Source organism: Mustelus asterias, chromosome 17 (assembly GCF_964213995.1).
Source record: "Mustelus asterias chromosome 17, sMusAst1.hap1.1, whole genome shotgun sequence".
Classification (NCBI taxonomy): domain Eukaryota; kingdom Metazoa; phylum Chordata; class Chondrichthyes; order Carcharhiniformes; family Triakidae; genus Mustelus; species Mustelus asterias.
This window is the reverse complement of record NC_135817.1, coordinates 53,682,325-53,705,269: the sequence shown is the minus strand read 5'-3', so window position 1 is coordinate 53,705,269 and position 22,945 is coordinate 53,682,325. Positions and strand designations below refer to the sequence as shown.

The following is a 22,945-nucleotide window of genomic DNA, read 5'->3' as shown; positions in this document are numbered from 1 at the left end:
GACTTGCTCTTTGCACATATATAGGGTAGGGAAGATGGAAAGGTAAGAATTTTTTTTTCACTTATTAGAATTGGTAAATACCAGCTCCCTTCGCAGACCCGATTTTAGTAGATTATGAAAGAATTCCTCTGCCCTCAATCCCTCAGATATATTTTGGAACAGCTTGTAAACAAAACAATCTGGTAAGAGGAGAAAGGCAAAAATGCTATTTGATCATAAAAGTAAATATGTCGTAAACAAAAACATCCTCAGAGACATCATATTTTTTAATCATTCAGTACATCTTTGTTTCAGTTTGCTTAAACTTATGCATACAGTCTACTCCTAATAATTCAAAGTCACTTCTTGCACGAAATAACGGAAATACCAATAAACTGAATTAAGCAACATAAATAAAACAGCATAGTGAGAAATTACTACTCAAATCTGAAATCTGAGAATTTAAACTGATTTAAGAGGAGTAGAGTGTATAGAATAAATTTGTAAGATTGCCTTATGTTTTATCATTGTGCAGGGAGTTGTGAAGAGTGGAATTAAGGATAATTTTGTGTAGGTTTCATTCAGGGCAACTGTCAAGAAGCTGACATTTAAAATGTTTCACAGACCTTGATTAAATCAACAACACAGAAGTTCATCTCTTTAATACTGTAAAAGATGTGTACCATCTCCAGAGAAGTTTTAATCAGTCTGTTAGGACCTCTATCCACTGGTGCTAAAGAGCAGCCTGACTACTCTTGAACACCAGCCAATAAAAGAATGCAGAATGCAAGGTGAGAACCACATTTGCAAGCACTTTACCACAATTAAATGGCTCAGCTTCAACTGAAGTGCAAACTTTCAGCCACCAGCCATCTGTTGAGGCTAATACTGTAGAATATTGACAAAATGCTACAGATTTTGCATTCAAATGAGAACAGAAAATCTGGAAAAAGTACATCTTTTTACAATACCAAAAATACAATACAAGAGAAGTTAAAGTTCTCCCTAAGCAAACCAAGCCTGAAGGTCAACTGTGCCTTCACATTTGAAATAGCGATACCAATAGATTTTTAAAAAAATCAACACAAAGGCTCCTTTAGGGTAAAGAAAATTTGCAAAGTGCAGAAATATCACAAGCACACTTATACTGGCAAGATTCCAACAATCCCAAGATGTCTGCAAACATATGCAACATCAGAACTGGAACAAAGCCTCACAAGCAGCCTCTTCCAAGGTTTTTCCTACAAAAATAGTTTGTTCTTCTACTTTTTGTTAGGAAGAACCATTTATGGATGACTCCACAAAAGGGATACTGTGTCTTTAAAAACTGAGACTATTACACTCTTACCAGGGACTCTCAATGGCTTCAGGTAGTGCAGGAAAAAAACAAAATCCTGTACTACTTACATACATCTAGTGCTGTTTAGCTTTCTTTGAACATCTGCCATAAAATTCATTGTACAGCCTGAGTACTGTACTGATTGCCAACTACACCATTGTAAACTTATACATTCGTAGTTACTCTGCTCTGAAAGATGTACTATCCCAGTAGTCCACACCTTTCCTGCACGGCTTAATCTCAAATCTTTTGAGTCTTTTGAATAGGATCCTTTTTTCCCCCAGCAGATTTGTTGCACTTGTCCTGCTAGCACTGAGATGCAACAGTGAAGTTCACCTTCAGTTCTCTTGGGAATCCTCACTGAAGTGCCACATTTCCAGAGAGAGTAGTGTTCATAGAACGTAAAACAGGAAGAGGGTGAGCTTCTGTGTTAAAAACCCAATAGTCCAAGGGCAAGAGGTCATCACTAGAAAACAGGAGGTACAAGTACCTGAAATTGAAAACAAAACAGCATTGCCATTATGAAACAAGCTAATTATGAAAATAAGATATTTAAGTTTTCAGGTCACATTCCTGTGTCTACTGCAACAGTAATTAGTTTATATGGCAGACTGCAGATAAAATCTGGCACTCTAGAATGTTTAACTCAGTTTTACAAGAAGGGGTACACCAGCAAGTGGAGGAGTACAATGTTTAAACAGAATCATTCATTAAATTGGAACATGTACATTGTATAAACACATTTCTGCAATGGAGTTCTCCTGAAGGTTCCCAAACATTCTTGGTGGATCTCCCTTTAGAACATCATATCGCATGTATGCTCTTTTTTTTCTAAGAAACAGAATTTTTGAATGGAGCAAGAGGATTTTATCTTCTCAGCTAGCATGTTGCTTAAGGCCTTTCAACTGCCTCCACCTGTTGACAAAAAAGGCTTTCACGCAGAAAAGTGCAAAGTTTACTCTTATGGCACTCAGCTAAGAGCAGTAAAATGTAAATTGTTTTCTTCAGTGATAAACAGAGTGTCTCTCAGCTGGTATCATAGAATCCCTTCAGTGCAGAAGAGGCTATTTGGCCCATCAAATCTGCACTGACTCTCTGACAACCGTAACTTACATAGGCCCTCGCCCCCCACCCTATCCTCATAACCCCATAAATTACCATGGCTAATCCATCTAACCTACACATATTGGGACACTAAGGGGCAATTTACCACAGCCAATTCACCTAACGTGCACATCTTTGGACTTTTGTAATTCACTTTTGTCAATTTTCAATGCCAAATTAACAAATGCATTCCAGATAGATTGCATGATTAAACAATCAACTTATTTTCGCAGATCTGAAAACAAACAAGTCATTTTTAAACAATGTGAAAATGACTAACAGCTCAAACAACATCATCCTTACAAATGGATCCATTTTTCATCTCTATAGCTACGATTACAGTCCAAATCAAAAATTCTATTAAATTTTTGTTTGGCAGATTATTACAATGTTTATTGATTTACTATTGTGTGAACGATATCCATATGCAACTAGAGCCATGCATGTCAGTGATAGCAGACTTTTATTTTCCCTTAGTCACAACCACCATTCACCCCACCAAGTTTTTCTGAAGGTTGCAATTTGTACTGAGATATGGTTCTATAGGCATCGCCGTTCCCCATCTTGTCCAAGTGACCAGTAACCACGCTTGACTCTGGAAAGTAATTAGCAATGTTCTGCTCAGCACAGCCAACAATCTGAAGTTGTACCTGTAATTTGGTGGTTGGATGTATACTCAAGAATCCACTGAAATGAAATCTTGGAAGGCAAGACTGAAACCCTGTGAGGTGGACCATTATTGATGTTGTCAGAGTCTGGTAATTGAGGGCAATAGAGAAGCCCTGAAGATCCAAGAAGGCAGCCAAAGGTTGGTGACTTTGTGCTGCAGGCCACTGGGGTAAAGGAACCCCACTTTGAAGTAGTAGTATTAAGCTGGGCACAGCCGAAGAGATGAAACCATGCTTGATATTTCAATGTCCTCAGGAATCTAGGGGAATGGAATCTCGAAGACGAGATTGAAACCCTGCCAGATGAGCTGTCATTGAAGCTACCAGAATGGGAACAACATTTGGAGAGTTTCAAGGCGAGTTCTTCAAAGGTGAACACTGAAAACCCTTGAGAGAGAGCGAATTTCAGCAAGATTGGTTGACTCACTCTCTGACTAATGTCTGGGTGGTTTGTTGAGAAATCCATGGAATGTGTTTTGATTGTACCCATCATTTATTTTATAGTGTGGTGTGTCAAACAGGCAAACCACGTTAATTCACATGTACCTCATATTTACCTTGAACGTTAGAGTATAAAATAGATATTGTAAATTGTTTTACCTTTCTGACCTTGCAAAATTTCTGTTTGTTCAAAACCCGTGGAAACTTGTGGCTTTCTCCTATTAGCAAGTGTTTCGAATCTCAAACTTTGTCTACCTTAAAGAAAACTTTATTGGTCCCTAACTGGATCTCACCTACAACTTGGGAGTCTAGCCAAGAATCATAACAGGCTGACTAAATATGCCCATCCACTGAAATCTGTTGCCTATTTTGGTTCTTAGCAAACAGAATTTACTGCACTTTTTATTAATGCAATACCAATGCATTAGTGCATAGTGACCAGCAGATGGAACTAGCAGGTTTATAAACGCAGGAAATAGGATCAGGTTAGGCCATTCAGTTCATCAAGCCTGCTCTGCCATTCAACTAGATTATGGCTGATCATCTAACTCAATGCCATTATCCCTTTATCCCCTGATGTCTTCAATATCTAGAAATCGATCAATCTCAGTCTTGAACGTACTCAATGACTGAGCCTCCACAGCCCTGAGTGTTGGAGAGTTCCAAAAATCTACTACCCCGAGTAAAGAAGTTCATCTTCATCTCACTGGGCCTCCCCCTTATTGAAATTGTATCTCTTGATTTTAGACCCGCCTATCAACCCCTCCCATCAGCCCCACCACCAGTCAGAGGAAACATCCTTCTTGCATCTATCTTGAGCCCTGTAAGTTTTTTTTAATGTTTGAATAAGATCGCCTCATTCTTGTAAAATCCAGATTTTTAAAAAAATACATCGGCCCAGTTTCCTCAATCTCTCATCATCATCACCCCAGGAATTGTCTCGAATTGGATTAGCCTTCATAGTTAGAGAGCTAGACTATAATGGTAAGAGGTTTTCTACAGCGATATACAGCCCTGCTTAGACCACTTTTGGAGTGGTGAACAGGTTTTGTGCACTACCTCTTAGAAAGGATTTATTGACCTTGGAAGGAGTGCAGTGCAGAATGACCAGTATATTATGAATGGTTATTTCAAAAGGGGGAATTACATAAACTAAGTGTACATTCCATGGAATATAGAAGGTATAAAAGGTTATGAGACAACTTAACTGAGCTTTTTAAAATTCAGAAGTATGGTATGAATATTTTTGTTGACATTTGAAAACATAAAACCATACATATATTTCTTATAAACAAAAACTATTCCAGGATTAAAAATACGGTATCTCAGTCATTCAGTAAACTTAATCCATATAGTATTCATAATATACTCCACCTAGAAGGACAAGAGCTGGATGCGTGGAAACAGCATCAGCTGCACGTTCCCCTCCAGACCATACACCATCCTGACTTGGAACTATACTACCATTCCTTCATTCAGTCGAAACCCAGGAGTTTCCCTAACAGCACTGTGGGTGTACCTACACCACATGGACTGTAGCGGTTCAAGAAGGCAGCTCACTAACATCTTTTCAAGGGCAATTGAGTTGGACAACAAATGCTGGCCGAGCCAGCAAAGTCCACTTCCTGGGAATTAATAAATAAAAGCTTGCTGCAACATGACTGTAATACAGGCATTGCCGCTTCATACAACGCATGTGGCTACAACAGGCTTCAACTTACATGGCTCATGGAAGAAAGACTGAATTCTAAATCGACATGCATTTTTAAAGAAACAGCTGCTTAATTAAAATATTTTTGCTTGTAAATTTTGCCTAAATTGCTAAAAATGTGTTCAGATAATTTCACTTAATAATTGCCACACACTTGGAATGAAAGAGGTATGAAAATACATCACTGCATACGTACTGGCATTTTCACGATCTAAAGATGAAAACTGAAAAAACTGCCACTACTGCTCATGTAACAGTGATGGTGGAGTTTTATTTTAATTGCTTCATGGAATGTGAGCATTGCTGGCAAAGCCAGTATTTGTAGTCCAGCCATAATTGCTGGAGAAGCTGCCCTTGTGAGCCATTTTCTTGAACCACTGCAGTTCAATTGGTACTGATACACCCACAGTGCTGTAAGGAAGGGAGTTTCAGAATTTTGATCCAGTGACAGTGATGGAATGGAATATAGTTCCAAGTCAGGGTGTTGTGTGGCTTGGAGGGGAAATTGCAGATGATGGTGTTATTATTTCTCTCAATAATTAGATAATTTTTGTTAGAGTACCTATGTAAAAACAGCCAGGAATAGCTACTCGGATCTGTTTTCAGACCTCAAGTTTTTTTTAAAAACTTATTCATGGGATATGGGCATTTGCTGGCTAGGCCAGCATTTATTGCCCATCCCTAATTGCCCATAAGATGGTATGTATGCTGCTTTCTTGAACCACTGTAGTACATGTGGTGCACATTCACCTACACTGCTGTTTGGCAGGGAGTTCTAGCATTTTTACCCAGTGACAGTGAAGGAATATTGTTCCCTATGTTATACATGGTTTTATTTAGAGATAAGTATTGACAATGAACTACAGATGGGGGGAATTCACATTTAGGGAAGTACAGTCCATGTAATCTGTCTCATTATTAAGGTAGAGTGGCAATATCTGAAATACTACATCAAATTATTTTTCACTACTTTTTATCTCAGAAAAAATTCTCTTTTCCTTCTCTTTATAAATTCTCTTTTCCTTCTCTTTATAAACTAATACTCAGGATTCAATAAGTTCTTTATAACAACGACTGGAAAAAAATCTAGCTAGATTTAAGTACTTTTTGCTTACTTTAGTGTTTCAGCCAAGAAGAAACTTTGTTGCACATCATCATAGGCTGGAGATGAAGAGTAGACATCTTTAACACCCGAAAATCCTCCGATTACCCTGCAATACTTGTCAATAGCCTGAAAACAGAAGCATGCTATCAAAATATAGTTTCATAAGATTCCTGTTGTAGGTAGATGCACTATACAATTATCAACAATAACATGCTGCTGGCTAAGATCTGGAAATGGAACATGTATTCACAATAAACAAATCCAAGAACATCACGTTGTAACAATTGATAATAAGTTAGAACAATCTTCCTGTGAAATATTAGTACAAGTAATTGCAGGCATATCAAACGTTCATTCATTAGAAACACAATTGGAGATTAAAACGTCCTATAAATAAGTAAAAAGCTAGCTTTCTCTAAACCATTATAATTAAAGAATTCAAAATTGATAAATTCTTCTCAACAACTGCTGACTGAAGTTTAATTAAATTGTAACTAGCCAATTTTATTTTGAGGATAGGGGGAAATTGCCTATAATTAAATTGTGGAAGTCTCGCTAATATTCTCGAAACAACATTTTGATCAATTCTGTCTCATTGGCATTAATAGGCGAGTACTATTGACAACCAACCTATCACTGGTGAGCAGGGATAAAGCACAGTATATACTTTCTTGATACTTTTTGCTGATGACCAAGCCATGTTTATACTGCAAACTGAATCAAAATCACAGGAATTGCCAAAATTACATTACTTGAGTTATTGGAGGCTTTCTGGCCAAACACCAAATAGGAAAGGATTCAAGGTAGATCAAGAGCGGTGCTAGAGTCTTTTGAGTGTGGTTTACTCTCGTAACAATGTAATTAATATATTGCACGACAATTTACTGTCGAGCTTCTGTCATAACATATCAATATAAAGTTATTTTTACTTTCCCAAACTCAATGCCCATCAATTACATATCTTTAAGGGATTATGTTTTGAAGATAAAGCTGCTGCTTTTACTCATAACAGCATCCATTATGTAGCAACTGAAAGTAGGCCTGTGGTCCAATGCTGATTTATCCACTCTTATCTGTCACCATGATGTTATGTTTCCCCCTCCCCAGAAGCAAATATTTGTCCTGACATTGACCACTGTTCTCTGGCACTCCTGTCATAACTGGACCAGAATAGGGGTTCTCCAGGACCACAACAGAAGCTGTGTATCCTGGAGGATACCCTGAGGTTGGTGAAGTCGTCTATTCACAATAGTGGGGAAGTGAGGAATTTGAAAAGATGGAACATAGATTTATATAGATGGCTTTTTACTTTTTTTTGAAATCTCAAGTGCCTTTCCAGCATTCTTAATATTTTTAATGCTTATGCATATTTCAAATAATTAAAATTAGGTATATGGTATCCCTTTAAGATGATCCCTTATGAATGATAATGTCACAAATTGGTAAACTATAAATGTCAAAGTAGGCTTTCATAAACAAGGCATTTACCTTTTTATACTAGAAACTACCACCAAACAATCAAGTACAAGGTGCAGGCTTTATCTGTCATATCAAACTGGAAGCACAGATAGGATAACAGTATGCTCCCATCTATAATTTCCAAAACATACCAGCCTGTGTAATTACATCCTCTACAATGAATTGGAAAAACTCAGAATTTATAATGGCAGTAACTATGTAGACAAAAGAATACGAGAGGGAGAGGCAAAAAAAAGATGATTGGGGGGGGGAGGAGAGAGGACAGAGAGAAAAAGGAGGATCACAGCTTTGTCAGCATAAATAATGAGTGTGAATAAGATGGGGAAAGCCACAAAATCTCAAAGCACAGGAGGTCATTTAGCCCATTGTGACCGTGCTTTGAAAAAGTTACGCAACTAGTCCCGTTCATATTCATTTAGCCAAGAGGTATATACAAATGGGTATATATTCTTTATTCATACAGCAAAGGGGAAGACTTGGATATTAATGCACAAAGATGACTTTTCTGAAATCAGTGCCACCTGAAAGTTATTTTTCTCCATTTTGTGGTTTTGCATTTCTCACCTGAGCTGCCTCCCAGCCCCACTGCCTATATTTGGGGTCATGTGTGAATCTCCACATGTACCAGTAGGTTTCAATCACTTCTGGTCGAAGGATGTAGTACTTCTCATTTTGTCTCAGTGCCACTGCCTCTGTCCCACCATCGAATTTGAAAGCCTCAGGGCCTAACTTTAGTACTGTTTAAAATAAGAGAGGGAGATGGAATAAATAGAAGTCAACACAGCATCATAGAAAATGAGCAAATCATGAACAAATCTCAATACTACTTAAAGTTCTCAAACTTTTAACCTTTATTAAAAATAGTTGAAAATTATTAGGTACATTGCCAGTATGATGGGTGCCTATACACAGAATTGATAGGTACTATTTACTGATGTAGACAACCAATATTTTAAGGATTTTTCACACCACTTTCCAGATTGTTTAAAATTGAACTTGCCCACATTTTTGGGAGTGAAAAGAATTATCATTTGTACTATCAGTCCCAGCACAGATTAAGTACAAGTCAAGATTTTGGAAAAATATCAAGATTCATGGCAAAATAACCAAGACGATTTAGCAAATAAACAGGATCCTGCAGAAAATGCAAAAGGAATTCAGCTTTTACTGTATTACCAATTATCTCATAGAATCAGAGTCTCTACAGTGCAGAAGAGGCCACTCGGCCTACTGGGTCTGCACCAACTCTCTGACAGAACAACTTACCCAGGCCTTCTATCCCGCCCCCATCTCTGTAATTCCACACATTTCCCATAGCAAATCCATCTAACCTACACATCTTGGGACTGTGGGGAAGCAAGCGGAGCACCCAGAGGAAACCCACACAGATGCAGGGATATCATGCAAACTCCACACAGACAGTCATCCAAGGCCGGAAATAAACCCAGGTCACTGAAGCTGTGAAGCAGCAGTGCTAACCACTGTGCTACCATGCCACACCGATCTGCTTTACTGAATAGAGGACAGCTGCACTATTCTTGCTCCATGCATGAAATTGGTTGATCCCAGTGACTTAATAGTTCATCTAACAGGAAATTTGTGCAAATTTATGAGAAAGAATAAAACACCAGCCCACACAAAGTCCTATCTGACTTCTAGAAGAAGTTAGCATCAAAAATGTTGCTCAAGGTGACTGTTACAACTTTAAAAAGTTTGCCTTAATCTCAGAGTATAACATTGGCAATCTCCCCCTGTCTGAGTGTCTTATGTTTTGGAGTGTGTTTGTACAGCTGAATATTTACCTTCTCAATAATTTAAACCATGAGTAAAATAATATTAGCCCCCAGTGATGCACCACCACAAGCATTTCAAAGATGACTGAGAAAATACTTGTTGAGACAAGAACGGATACAATTTGTTAAGCTGCTTTATTTCACAGCTAGCAAACATACACAGCAACCTCCCAGAAGTACAAGCTAGCCCCTACACTATCCATCCTTGTTGTTCAGTGAAGGTGTCTGATGCATAGTAATTAAAACCAAATTGTATATTTTAGACTCGTGTCTATAAGGTGGTCAAATTAATTTTAATTACAATTCAAACTCAGCTTCACTTGTATCCTAGTTCAATTTATATTTCAATATGCATTAAATTGCTGTTCTTATGGATTTATCATCTGATTCACCTTTCGACAAAAATAAATTCATAAATGCTTCCAAGAAAGTTTTCGATTAGCCCAGAAAGTTGAAAATAAATGCATTAAAATTGCATTCTAATAGCACAAAAGAGAACTCTATCAATTACTAGAAGTAGATCCAGAGATTTTTTATGTATAATTTTTTTTAAATCAGCAAAAATTGAGGTGTAATCATAATGCTTCTGCCGGAGAACTGCACCTTACCTGTTCTGTCATATGATTGGTGACAGGTGTGAGCAATTTCAGCACCAAGCTGGAGATAATGACCTGCTTTATCATCTGGGGACCCATCTGCTCCGAGAGCAAACATTCCGCCAGCAAAACATGTTAGATGGCCCATTTTCCTCTCCAGATGACCGTTCTTCCATTCCCCAATAAATGTCAAGCCAGTGTTTGATTTCCTGATCAGATGCTTTTCAATAGCCTGCCAGAAATTTAAGCACTGATTAAAAAGACAATAATCTAACTGCACCAAATTTCAGATCTGCCTTGGATATTCTCTCAGGTACATTAGTGCTGGTCATTCCAGTAAATGGTCTGAGTGCTTTACCTTCAACGGTGTGCCAATATTGCTCAAAATTGAAAATAATACAACTCAGCAATGCAACAACAGAACCTCGTCATCTAAACTGGCTATCCTGCTTGTGTAGTGAGAAACAATTAGTGGCCAGATAAATGATTTTATGTCATTCAGCAAGTGAACATAGAGAGCAACAGATATAACAAACTTTCACACCAACTCGCTTCTCTTTCATCCTTAAAATTAATAAAAGCAGCAGCTCACTTCTGTTCCAATTAGTGAGCTAAATATAAATAAATTTACTTTTAGTCCATCTTAGCATTGAATAAAGATCACGACATATTCAAGTCATGGCTCTCTCCCTTCGCAGGGTCACTTATTGGCCTTCCTCTCACTAGATCTCACTAACTGACTTCTCAACAGTTGTTCTTGATTCTCTTCCTTTCTGACTTGGTTCCTGATCAAGTCCGAGTCAGCGTGGTTTAAGGAAGAGTAAATCATATTTGACTAATTTGTTAGAGTTCTTTAAAGATGTAACAAGCAAAGTGGATAATGGTGGTCCTGTAGATGTAGTGTAACTGGACTTCCAGAAGGCGATCGATAAGGTGCTACACAAGGAAAGATCCCATGGGGTTGGGGTAATATATTAGCTTAGATATAGGATTGGCTATCCAACAGAAAACAGAGCGGGGTTAAAAGGGTGTTTTTCTGATTAGCAAGCTGAAACTAGTGGTGTGCCACCCGTTTCAGTCCTCAGGCCCTAACAACCTACAAACCATATTAATGACTTGCATGCAGGGATAGAATGTTTTATCGTCAAATTTGAAGATGACACTAAAATAGGTGGGAAAGCAAGTCACAAAGAAATAATAAGAAATTTACAAATGGATATGGATAGGTTAGGTAAGTGGTAGATTGAATTTAACATGGATTAGTGTGAGTTTATCCATTTTGGTCAGAGGAACAAGAAGGCAGTCTATTATCTAAATGGAGAGAAACTTCAAAATGCTTTGGTGCAAAGGGATCTGGGTGTCCTTGTGCATGAATTGTAGAAAGTCCGTATACAGGTGCAGCAGGTAATAAGGAAGGCAAATGGAATTTTGGCATTCATTGCTAATGGAATAGAGTATAAAAGTAGAGAAATGCTGTTGCAACTGTATAGAGCATTGGTGAGACCGCATCTGCGCACAGTTCTAGTTCTCTTACTTGAGGAAGGACATAAATGCATTAGAGGCGGTTCAGAGAAGGTTTACTAGATTGATTCCAGGGATAAAGGATTGTCTTGAGAGATTGAACAGTTTAGATCTAATTATCTAATTGAGGTATATGAGAAGCTGAAGGGGAAGGGGATTGTCCGGGTACATGTAGAGTGGATGCTTCGCCTTGTTGGACATTCTAGAACCAGAGGCCATAGTTTTAGGCTAAGGGGTGGCAGATTTAAAACAGTAAGAAGTCTCAACACCAGGTTAAAGTCCAACAGGTTTATTTAGCATCTAGAGCTTTCGGAGCGCTGCTCCTTCATCAGGTGATGAAGGAGCCAGATGAAGGAGCAACGCTCCGAAAGCTCATGATACCAATTAAACCGTTTGAACTTTAACCTGGTGTTGTGAGACTTCTTACTGTGCCCACCCCAGTCCAACACCGGCATCTCCACATCAGATTTAAAACAGACAAGAAGAAGAATTACTTCAGTCAAAAGGTCGTAAACCTGTGAAATTCTCTACCTCAGGGTGCAGTGGATGCTGGAACACTAAACAAATTTGAAGAGATAGATAGGTTTTTAACTAGTAGCCAGATGAAGGGTTACAGGGAGCAGGCAGGTGAAGGCAAGATGAGATCAGCCATGATCGCATTGAATGGCAGTGCAAGCTCGAGGGGTTTCATTGCATACTCCTACTCTCAGTTCTGATGTTCCCTTCTCCAATTTTAGCGTTTGCCAGACAACCTCTGTTCAACATTATTTCCCTTCCTAATGTGTCTGAAACTAGCTTCTTGCAATTTGTTTTTAAAAAGGAGACTGCAACGGCCTACAGTGTTAATGTTTGCTGGGAGCACCAGAGATGATTTCCCAAATCATCATGAGTAACAGTTTTAATTCAGTTCATTAACACGTCAACTCCCACTGCCCCACTAGATTCATATTTGAAAGATTTCTAAATTGGTGAACTTGATCTGAGGTTAAAATTATAAATGTAATAATTTACGAGTCCTTTAAATGAAGATAGTGAGGCAACCAACATTTTAAGTTTGCAATTACAAATGCTATCAACTTCTAAGTTCATAACTCTTACATCAGGTCATTGAGTGTCTTTAAGACAGAGATAGATAGGTTCTTGATTAATAAAGGGATTAGGGGTTATGGGGAAAAGGCAGGAGAATGGGGATGAGAAAAATATTAGCCATGATTGAATGGCGGAACAGACTCGGTGGGCCGAGTGGCCTAATTCTGCTTCTATGTCTTATGGTCTAAGATTATATTGCTTTTTATCACAGCATCCTCTTAATTTATCAGAATATCAGAAAATTGTATGATACCCAAACAAGCAGTATAAGATTTAATTTGATAAACCCTTATTACCACAGAACATTACTCAATATGGAAACAACTGAATATTGGTAAAACTGAGTTTTCACTTGTATTGCAACCTGCAAATAGGTCAGCTATACTAAGTGGGTTAATATAAGTATGCATTCTTGCAATCCAATTATAAATTTGCTTGTGTCTTACAGAAAGTCACAAACTCATGTTCAGCACTTCAAGAGAGTTTTCGTTTACCTGCATAGCATCATCGTACATTTTCCTTGCTTCTGTATCAGTTTTATCAGATACGAGCCAAGCTTTCAGCAAGTATTCATAGAAACTGTCTCCCAGGCCACCCACAGAGGTATGATCTGCACAGAAATGAAACAACAAAATTCACATCCAAAACTAGGCCATATATTTTTTATTCAGCAATACAATATCTGTTGCGTTTGTGTATAAAGTCATTTGTATTGCAATCAAGCTTGAATGTTCATCAATTTAAAATACTGAAACAGAAAGTGCTCAACAGGTAGATGGAGCTGCCAAGACAGAGTGAAAAAAAAATCAATCGTTTGGAAAATGATCCCTGCACATAAACAGATCAGGCGATGACCTGTTAATACAAATGAAATCACTAATTGTTAATTATTTAACCTAGATTTGAGGAAATGTCATAACTAATGAAGACGCAGGGAGAAGTAATTTTAATCAGGGGCAAGAAAACATGCATACAAATACACGGAGCACCAGAAATTAACTTTTGGAATTAGAAATACGTGTAATTTGCAAAAATGTTGGCACCACTGAAATAACTAGAAGCACAAAGGCAAATCCATCAAGCTAGAGTTAAGGGAAAAGCAAAAACCCAAGCAATTTCAGGGGCAATCCGTGATTCTTCACAATGCATCATGAAGCAGAGTACCATAGGGGATGTTTTAATAAAAAAAGCTGGGAACACTCAAGAGGTCAGAAGGACAGATGTAGATTTCATCAAAATTGGTTGCATTGGAATATTACCATCTTCCACTCAACATAGCTACTACTTTCATTTGTTCTAGTTATTCCTCCAGGCAATGGCAGAGTACACTGCCCAAAATATCAAGACGTATTCGTTCCTTCAAGGAATTCTTTAAACGCAACAAACCACTCTTTTCAGAGCAATTTTACATGGTGTTAGCGCAAAATATTCAAAGTTACCATGCTCACCATGAACATTTTTTAAGCAACTTTTGATGACTAACATGAGTGAAAGATTTTCTAGTAATCATTTCATAGTTAAGATTTCAAACTATTATGAAAGTTATGGCCAAAAAAATGAGATAAAACTTCTGGTAACAATCAGCATTATAGCTGACCCTCGCATCTGTGCCTAGGCTATTAACAGGCTCCGAGATTTGATCACAACGTACAGAAGTCCTTGTTAGAATACAGAGTTCAGTTGGGAGGCTGTTAATATTGTAATACTCTGCTAACCTTTTAAAAATGCTACGTAAGAATAGTGACTATTTGAGGGACAAACTGGACAGCTGCCCTGGAACGAAAGGTACAAATCTTTCTATTAGCTTTGGAACAGTTGTGACTGACACTAATTGCAGGAAAAGAAAAACTGCTAGCATGCAAGTGTGTGGCTGATCCCTGAAGCCTCCATCATAGAAAATCAGGCATTGCCTTGGCAGAGTGTAGGAATGGCCAAGCCATGCCCTGTTCTGGGAGGCAAGAGTTGAAATGTCCAAAACTTGTGCAAATTTTGCTAGTTCCAGCTCTGTTTCACAGCAGAAAATGTGATCTTCAGTATCAGTTCTGGGCATCACACTATTGGAATGATGTGAACAGATTGGAGACAGTGCAGAACAGGTTTACAAAGAATGATTCCAGGGATGAGAAACTTCAGTTTTGAGGATAGATTGGAACCTGTTCCCCTCGGAAAGAAGGTTAAGAGGAAACTGGATAGAGATGCTCAAAATCATGAGGGCTGGACAAAGTAGAGAGGGAAAAATACTTCCTGCTCATGTAATGATCAAGCACAAGAGGGCATAGATTTAAAGTAATTTGCAAAAGCAGCAAATGTGACACGAGAAAAAGCATTTTCACTATAGAGTGGTTAGGGTTTGGAATGCACTGCCTTGAAGTGTGGTGGAGATAGGTCCAATCGAGGTATTAAAGAGGCAGCAGATGATTAATGGAATAGAAACAATGTGCACAGGTACAAGGAAAAGACAGGAGAATGGCACTGAGTCATAATACTCATTTGGAGAGCTAGTGTGGACATGGTGGACCAAATGGCCTTCTTCAATGCCGTAACAATTCTATGGTTCTGTGATCTACAATTACTAAATATCTCATGGCCAGCATTTCTAATTAAATCACTTGCAATTCTTTGTATGAAAATGTCGAGACTGCTCACCCCCTTTCGCCCCCCGCCCCACCCTGGAAAATGCTGATTCTTCCGCCATTGGCCAGGGACTCCAAGTAAGTTGAAGGAAGGGGTGCAGGAAGGTGTGAACACTGACTGAGGGATGGGGGTGGTGAGCACTGTATGATAGGGATGCAAACTGTCCAAGGTGTGGGAGGATGTGAGCACTGTTTTGGGGAGGTAGGTGAGAACATTGCTGTGGGTTCTAGAGTAGTTTGCATATCAACTGATTTACTTAAGAATTTTGCTAGTTTCACACCTACTACAAAAAAACTATATCCACGTTGAAACCAGGGTAATTATGTGTGGTGCTCGCCAATAATGGAGCTATCTAGGAAGTCTATAATTTCCCATAAGTACTAGGTATGTGCTTATGTTGGGACTTCCAATGGCTCCCACTCAGATATTTCAGGGTACCTCTGGTCTTTGATCAACTAGAGACCGGAAAATCTGGGCTACATTGTTTCACGAGAAAGCTCATCCAGGAAACAGATGAAAAGAAATCAATTTTCCCCCCGTGCAGCAGGGACCACATCATTTCGAAATTAAGTGATATTTTACATGTCTTTTAATTCTGGGCATTAATACTACTGTATTGCCCCAAATACAAGTTATTTTACGGATTAGAGTTAGGACTCCAACTGTAATTTACAAAGCCAATAAATTGAAGGGTCAAATTCAACTGCAGAAGCCCAAAAGTTAATATTTTTACAAACAAATCTTATAATTTTAGAAAGCTCAGTTTCTATTTAAAGGTTCACACGTGCAACATTCCTCATTATTCCCCATTCACTATTTTCTGTTCACATTTAATTAGCGGACATTGGTAGAAATCTCAAAGATAATCCACTAATCATGAGCTTATGTATCTAGGATAACAAAAGGGCATCCTTTTTCTTACTTAAGAACTGCCAGATTTCATTCAAGTTAAGACAATTTGTTTTCAAGAAGACTCGTCAACTTAAGGATTTTTTTCTTTATACACACACACTCTCACTCTTTTGGAAATGAAATTGTATTAAAAAGTGCAATGATCAGCCACAGAATTACATCGACATCTACTCAGTTTTCAAATATACAAGGATGATGTTTAAAAATAAATACATCAATTCATCTTTATTTTCTTTTAAACTAAACCAGATAGCTGGGAAGATGGAATAATGTAGAAAACGCAACACTAGTCATGAGCAGAATGTAAACACATTTTTTGTTAAATGTTAACACAAGGCAAGAATAACATTAGTTCTAAAATAGGGGCAATAAAAAAAGCTTTCTCTTTGAACTTTATATTAATCCTTCAAGATAAATATTATGCAACTCATTTCAGTCAACATTCACAGTTACAATTGCCACTGGCACAAAAATTGGCCTAAAAACAAGATATGCGCCACATCATTAAATTAGCAGTCAAATTATGAAAGGCACTTCAGGCACTTATATAATCTAAAGGTGCAGATGATGGACATAGGGAACCTCACATGAACAGAATTTCTGTTCTATGAGTGCTTATGGCAAGTTTCTTTACTAAATTCTCTGGCTTACTATCAACATTACAATCAGAAAACTTAGGTAATTCTACATATAATTACACAATTTACACCACAGAAACAGGCCATTCAGCTCAGCTGCTCTCTGCACCACTATTTATGCTTCACATCGCCTACTTCGCCTAACCCTAACAGCAGCCTTTATTTTTTTCTCCCTCATGTACTCATCTATCTGCCCCTAAAATGGCATTAGTCAACTAACCACAATCGCCTCCAGATTTAGGTGTGAATTAGACTGTGCTCATTTAATAATTGTGCTGATTTCATAATTGTGTATCAGGGTAACAATGTTCATCTTAAGCACATATGGAAATTATTTCAACTTCCAAAAATCTAATGGTCACGTTCAATATTTGTTTTCCTGTTTTTTACATTAGCATGAAAAAACATAGTGCAAAACTGGCAATAAAACATTGTTGTGCCTGGACTACAGACCAAGAACTGTTCAAACCAACAGTATTCGAGGGTATTGCTTTCTCAATAGCATTTTATTTGATACACAGAGAGCTTCAAGTTTTTAGGTGTCCAGATCACCAACAACCTGTCCTGGTTCTCTCTCTCTCTCTCTCTTCCCTCCCCCCCGCCCCCCCCCCCCCCCCCCCCCCCCCCCCAACCATGCCAACACTATAGTTAAGAAAGCCCACCACCGCCTCTGCTTTCTCAGAAGACGAAGGAAATTTGGCATGTCAGCTACGACGCTCACCAACTTTTACAGATGCACCATAGAAAGCATTCTTCCTGGTTGTATCACAGCTTGGTATGGCGCCTGCTCTGCCCAAGGCCACAAGAAACTACAAAAGGTCATGAATGTAGCCCAATCCATGACACAAACCAGCCTCCCATCCATTGCCTCTGTCTACACATCTTGCTGCCTCGGCAAAGCAGCCAGCATAATTAAGGACCCCATGCACCCCAGACATTCTCTCTTCCACCGGAAAAAAGATACAAAAGTCTGAGATCACGTACCAATCGACTCAAGAACAGCTTCGACTCAAGAACAGCTTCTTCCCTGCTGCTGTCAGACTTATGAATGGACTTACCTTGCATTAAATTGATCTTTCTCTACACCCTAGCTATGACTGTAATAGTACATTCTGCACTCTCGTTTCCTTCTCTAGGAACGGTATGTTTTGTCTGTATAGCGTGCAAGAAAAAATACTTTTCACTGTATGTTAATACATGTGACAATAATAAATCAAATCAAACAGGAATAGTTTATAATTTAAAAAAACAAATGAAGCAGGTTAGGCAGCATCTGTAGAGAGATAAACAAACAGGTTATTGACCAGAAACGCTAAGGATTTCTCTCTCCAATGGTGCCACTGGGCACGTCGAGTACTTCTAGTATTTTTTGTTTTTATTTCAGAATTTCAGCATCTGTGTTGCAGTTTATCCAGTACAAAGGCAGAATAAAATGTAATTTCTGATTGTCAAATTAAAATAGCTTCAGGCGGTGATGCAGATGCCACAAGGTATCTTAAACCTGTTCACTCATTATGGCACCAAACATTCTGTGTGCTTCACTTTTTCAAAAGAAATGTATGCACATTAAAAGGATCACAAGGGCAAATATTTCAGGTCTGTCTGGTGTTCCTTTGGACCTGCATGGTTATAAATTCAATGATCGCTTGGGCTTACATATTCTACCTATATACAAGTCCGAACACAGTTCCAGAACCAATGCATCTTCTGAGTTAAGGGCAATGTCACCGAGATACACCACAAAATGGAAAAGAAGAGTGATATGCTGAATGTTGTGGGTGGGTCCAAGAAGACAGAGGTTTACTGCACTGCGATCACAGCATCTTTGATAATTGATTTGTGCAGTCTTGGTACTGCTTAATTTAGTTCATATATATATATATATATATATATATCACACACATACATGTATAGACAAACATTCTCTGATAATATAAATCAGCAGATGAACTTCTTTAGAATACAACTGATGTTTCACCATCAGCAATGCTCTTCTAAGAGGACAATGAAATTGAATCTTAATGAATATGCTAAATCTATCCAAGGCAGATACTAGAAGCATTTAGAAGATGTAACTAGCTGACTGGGTGCAATGCAGCAATTAAAATTGACTTTAGAAACTTACATAATAAAGGTCCAATGGAACTTTCTGAGTTGAATAGATCGATAAAGTAAAAGAAAAGACATTTTTTTTTAAAGCAACATTCAAGCAACCATATGTATTCCCTCCATCTTCTATTTTTCTCCTCACTATCACCTTATTAAGAGGAGGTTGAAACTTGAGAAGTCCTTACTTGATGCATACTGCTGGAACAATGACAGTCCTGCTTAACATTATAGTTGGAAGATAGATGCTCAACCATCTGTATCACCAAAGTAAATTATTTGCTGCAACGCCTTAGAATTATAACACAGTGACATCTATCGCAAAAGTAGTAACAAAGGATTCCACTGGGCCATTTAGGATGTCACTACATTGATTTAGTTAAAGCAACTATTATTTTACTGATTACTCATATTTCAAATGAATCATATACATGCATTCTATTAGACTTAAATACATATAACTTTAGCAAAAGTAATTTAGTAATGATGGCAACAGAAAGACGATTGCAGTGAAATCTCAAATTTGGCTTGGGTAGACTACATTGCATTGGGCTTGTTGCATACCCACCATGGATGACAAGCCAAAAATTTAAAGCACAATGGACTTGGGCAGATTTTCTTCATATTGCATTGCCCCAGGAGATTGTTTAAAACAAAGTTGAACAGAATAGAACACAAATCCAATTTTCTGTCAATATAAATCAACAAGAAGAAAAAATGCAGAGATTTCATGCCAGGCCTCGGATTCTCCCTGTCCAATTATCCTCAACTGAACTGCATGGAGCCAATTGTTTCTGCACAAATGGAAGAGAAAAATCTATCCCACTTTCATACAAACTAGTTGGCAGTGCCTTAAACTTTTTTTTTGAGCGCCCAGGAAAGCAGCTGTGCTCCTCCTGAACCTGCAAAAACAATTTTTTAATGCTGTTTTTGAGCAGCCTCCAGCATTTCTTAAAGGCAAATAGGGACGAACAATAAACGCTGGCTTTGCTAGTGATGTTCATATTCCAAGAATGAATAAAACCATTTCCTTTAAGGAATATCGGTTAGGCCACTTAATACCTTGTCCTTTCACTTGAAGATTTTATAAAGAGTTGAAAAAAACAAACCAATAGCTTGACTAGCCAATATAAACTTGGAATGTTGGTTTAATTTTTATTCTAATTCATTATCTCTCAATTTTATCAATAGAGTAAATTTTATTTTGGAACTCAATATTTTAAGTCCATGGAGTTCAAGCTGGTGCTACGAAATTGAGGAACAGTTGAATTACAACCATGTTGTAATTCATTTTCCTACATATCATCTTGGCAACACAGCACATATTGCTTGCTTGATCCCATGCACAGACTTATAAAGCATGTATAAACCTAAATATGCATCTCCGAGTTGAAATGTTGAGGCCAACTCCTCATGGTTATATCCCTAAACGTGCAATTATTAACACAAAAATGGGGGCTCAACTTATACCCTGAATACAGGCCTAAAGAAGCCTCAGGGTGCTGACAAAATGGAGTTGTCTCCTATGCCCAGATCTACAGCATCCGTTGTTCACTTAGTGTAGGAAGTTGAAGACTCCCTCAGAGCAGACCGTCCATGAGAACTGACGAACAGCATCCTTCTGCACCAGCACATGTGGCTCACATTTTATACTCGCTGTATAAACTTCTGTTTTTGGAAGGACTTCTGAAGCTTCAAAAGACTTTATTCAATAGACTAGGTTCAAAGAAACCTGTTCAATTACAAAACAGCTTTTAATAGTCAAGATAAATGAAAACTGCTTATGATCCTACATATATCAGGAGTCATGGAGAAGTGAAATTAATAGATGGCACAGAGAAATCTTAAGTTAATGTAGTTATGTTCTGTCCAAGATGTTTTAATTTAATACATGTTATTAAGGAATAGAGGAGAAAGCTGGTTTCAGAACAAAATAATATCTGATTTGTGACTGTGTACCTACATCAGATAGACTGCAGTGGTTCAAGCAGACAGCTCACCATCATCTTCTAAAGAGTAATTTGGGATGGACAATAAATGCTGGCTTTGCCAGTGATGGGGAGGTAGAAAATAATTCTTAGTATGAGGTCCTTCATTTTAGTTGTACTATAATATGTAGACTAGGTTGAGGTAATTATAAAGTGCCTTATATATAGTGAGAATTCACAATGTGCCTGGAACAAAATATGCAAAGGTATTATAAACTGCAAAGATATTATAAACTGTACAGCCACAAATTAACCAAGTATTATAAGCTTAAACTGTATTTTCAAAATATATGTATTGTGCGCTTTGGCCAACTTTGTTCTGAACACAGCATGATGGGAAACAATGGTAGACAGGCCAAATTCTTTTAATACAATGGAGCATAGAAAGGCAGCTTCTGTTATCTGTTTTTGGATACACGAAAACAAGTTTAAATTCTGGGCCTGCTATTTAAGGGAGTAAATTCGTTCATGGGTAGCAAGGCTAGAGCAGTCTCTCAAGCTGATAAGCAGGCCCCGGTTCTAGCGAAAGAGTGACTCCTTTCACCAATTAAGATTTGCAGGTGTTGGCTATGGCCTTGGTTACTAGCAATGACGTGGGGTAGGTTTCCTAGGTAAAGGGGAAGGTACCTACATGGGCAATAAGCTAATAATATCCTATTCCTGTTGACAGGTGAAACATTATTGGCTAAGGTAATAATGTTGAATATTGTGATTGGGCCCTCCAGTCTGATTGACAAAACAAGGCAGGATATTGAAATGTTCAGAATAATATAATAATCTTACCTTGCAATATTAGTTCAGAGAGGACAGTCAACCCTCATTGACTGTGTCTCTCTCCTGATACATGCATTAGCAAATAAATTCCTTTTCATTCTTTAACTATAAACTGTCTTTCGCAGTCTATGCATAGGTTGAGTGAGGTCCAACAAATACATAGCACCTCAGGAGGAATACCTCAAAAAATTCCTCTTATAGCCAGTGATACTCACATCCCATGAAAGATTTATTTTAAAAGCACTGAACACGAACATAAAGAATTGGAAAAGTATTCAATTAACCACCAATACACAAAATGAGTCGTCACCAAAATTAATTACCAAAGTTAATTTTGGGTTCAGAACATCAACCACATTTGTTTTGCTTTCTGAAAATACAAAAAAATTCTGAACAAGTGGGATAAAAGGTCATGAATTGATTGGCTGGTGAGCATCACAGCTTTGTTTTCGTCTCTCTGGAGTTGGGGGGGGTTTTGCCTAAATTACCCTCCAGTGCTAAAATAGTTTGAAGTTTATCAGATAGATAACTCAATTGTATCTGGCGGACACAGGTAGCTGATTTGTAAATAAAACATCAAGTATATTAATTACAGCATTTTGATTATACGCATTAAGCGAGCTAACATAATAAATGAAAGTTGTGGCAGGGTACCACATACCCATGGAATGTGTATCCTGTGCCACATGGGAATCCCAGAATACATCCTGTGTACTTGACAAACACAGGTGCAGGAAGTGTCATCAGCTGGAACAGACTCAGGATTTGGAGATTGAGCAACAATAAGGAAGATGTTGGTGTAATGGCAATGTCACTGAGCTAGCTATCCCGAGGCCCAGACTAACGTCCTGGGGACATGGATTCAAATCCCATCACAGCAGGTGGTGGAATTTAAATTCAATTAATAAAACCTTCAATTCATAGCCAGTCCCTGAAACTATAATTGATTGTTGTAAAAACCCATCAGGTTCACCAAAGTCGTTTAGGGAAGGAAATCTGCCATCTTTATGTGGTCTGGCCTACATCTGACTCCAGACCCACAGCAATGTGGGTGACTATTATTGCACT

At 38.1% G+C, this 22,945-nt stretch overlaps 1 protein-coding gene across 3 annotated transcripts in view; it reads right to left on the bottom strand.

Moving 5' to 3' along the window:
* Positions 1–247: 247 nt before the first annotated feature.
* The window catches only part of man1a2 (mannosidase, alpha, class 1A, member 2), a 116,305-nt gene continuing 93,607 nt past the window's right edge, over positions 248–22,945 (bottom strand). For all 3 annotated transcript variants that reach the window (XM_078232675.1, XM_078232673.1, XM_078232676.1), the window contains exons 9-13: positions 13,320–13,435; positions 10,228–10,447; positions 8,391–8,563; positions 6,358–6,473; positions 248–1,808 (exon numbers count right to left, since the gene is read on the bottom strand). In XM_078232675.1, coding sequence (XP_078088801.1) covers positions 1,676–1,808; positions 6,358–6,473; positions 8,391–8,563; positions 10,228–10,447; positions 13,320–13,435 — 758 coding nt within the window. In that variant the 3' untranslated portion in view covers positions 248–1,675. The remainder of the gene's footprint in view (positions 1,809–6,357; positions 6,474–8,390; positions 8,564–10,227; positions 10,448–13,319; positions 13,436–22,945) is intronic.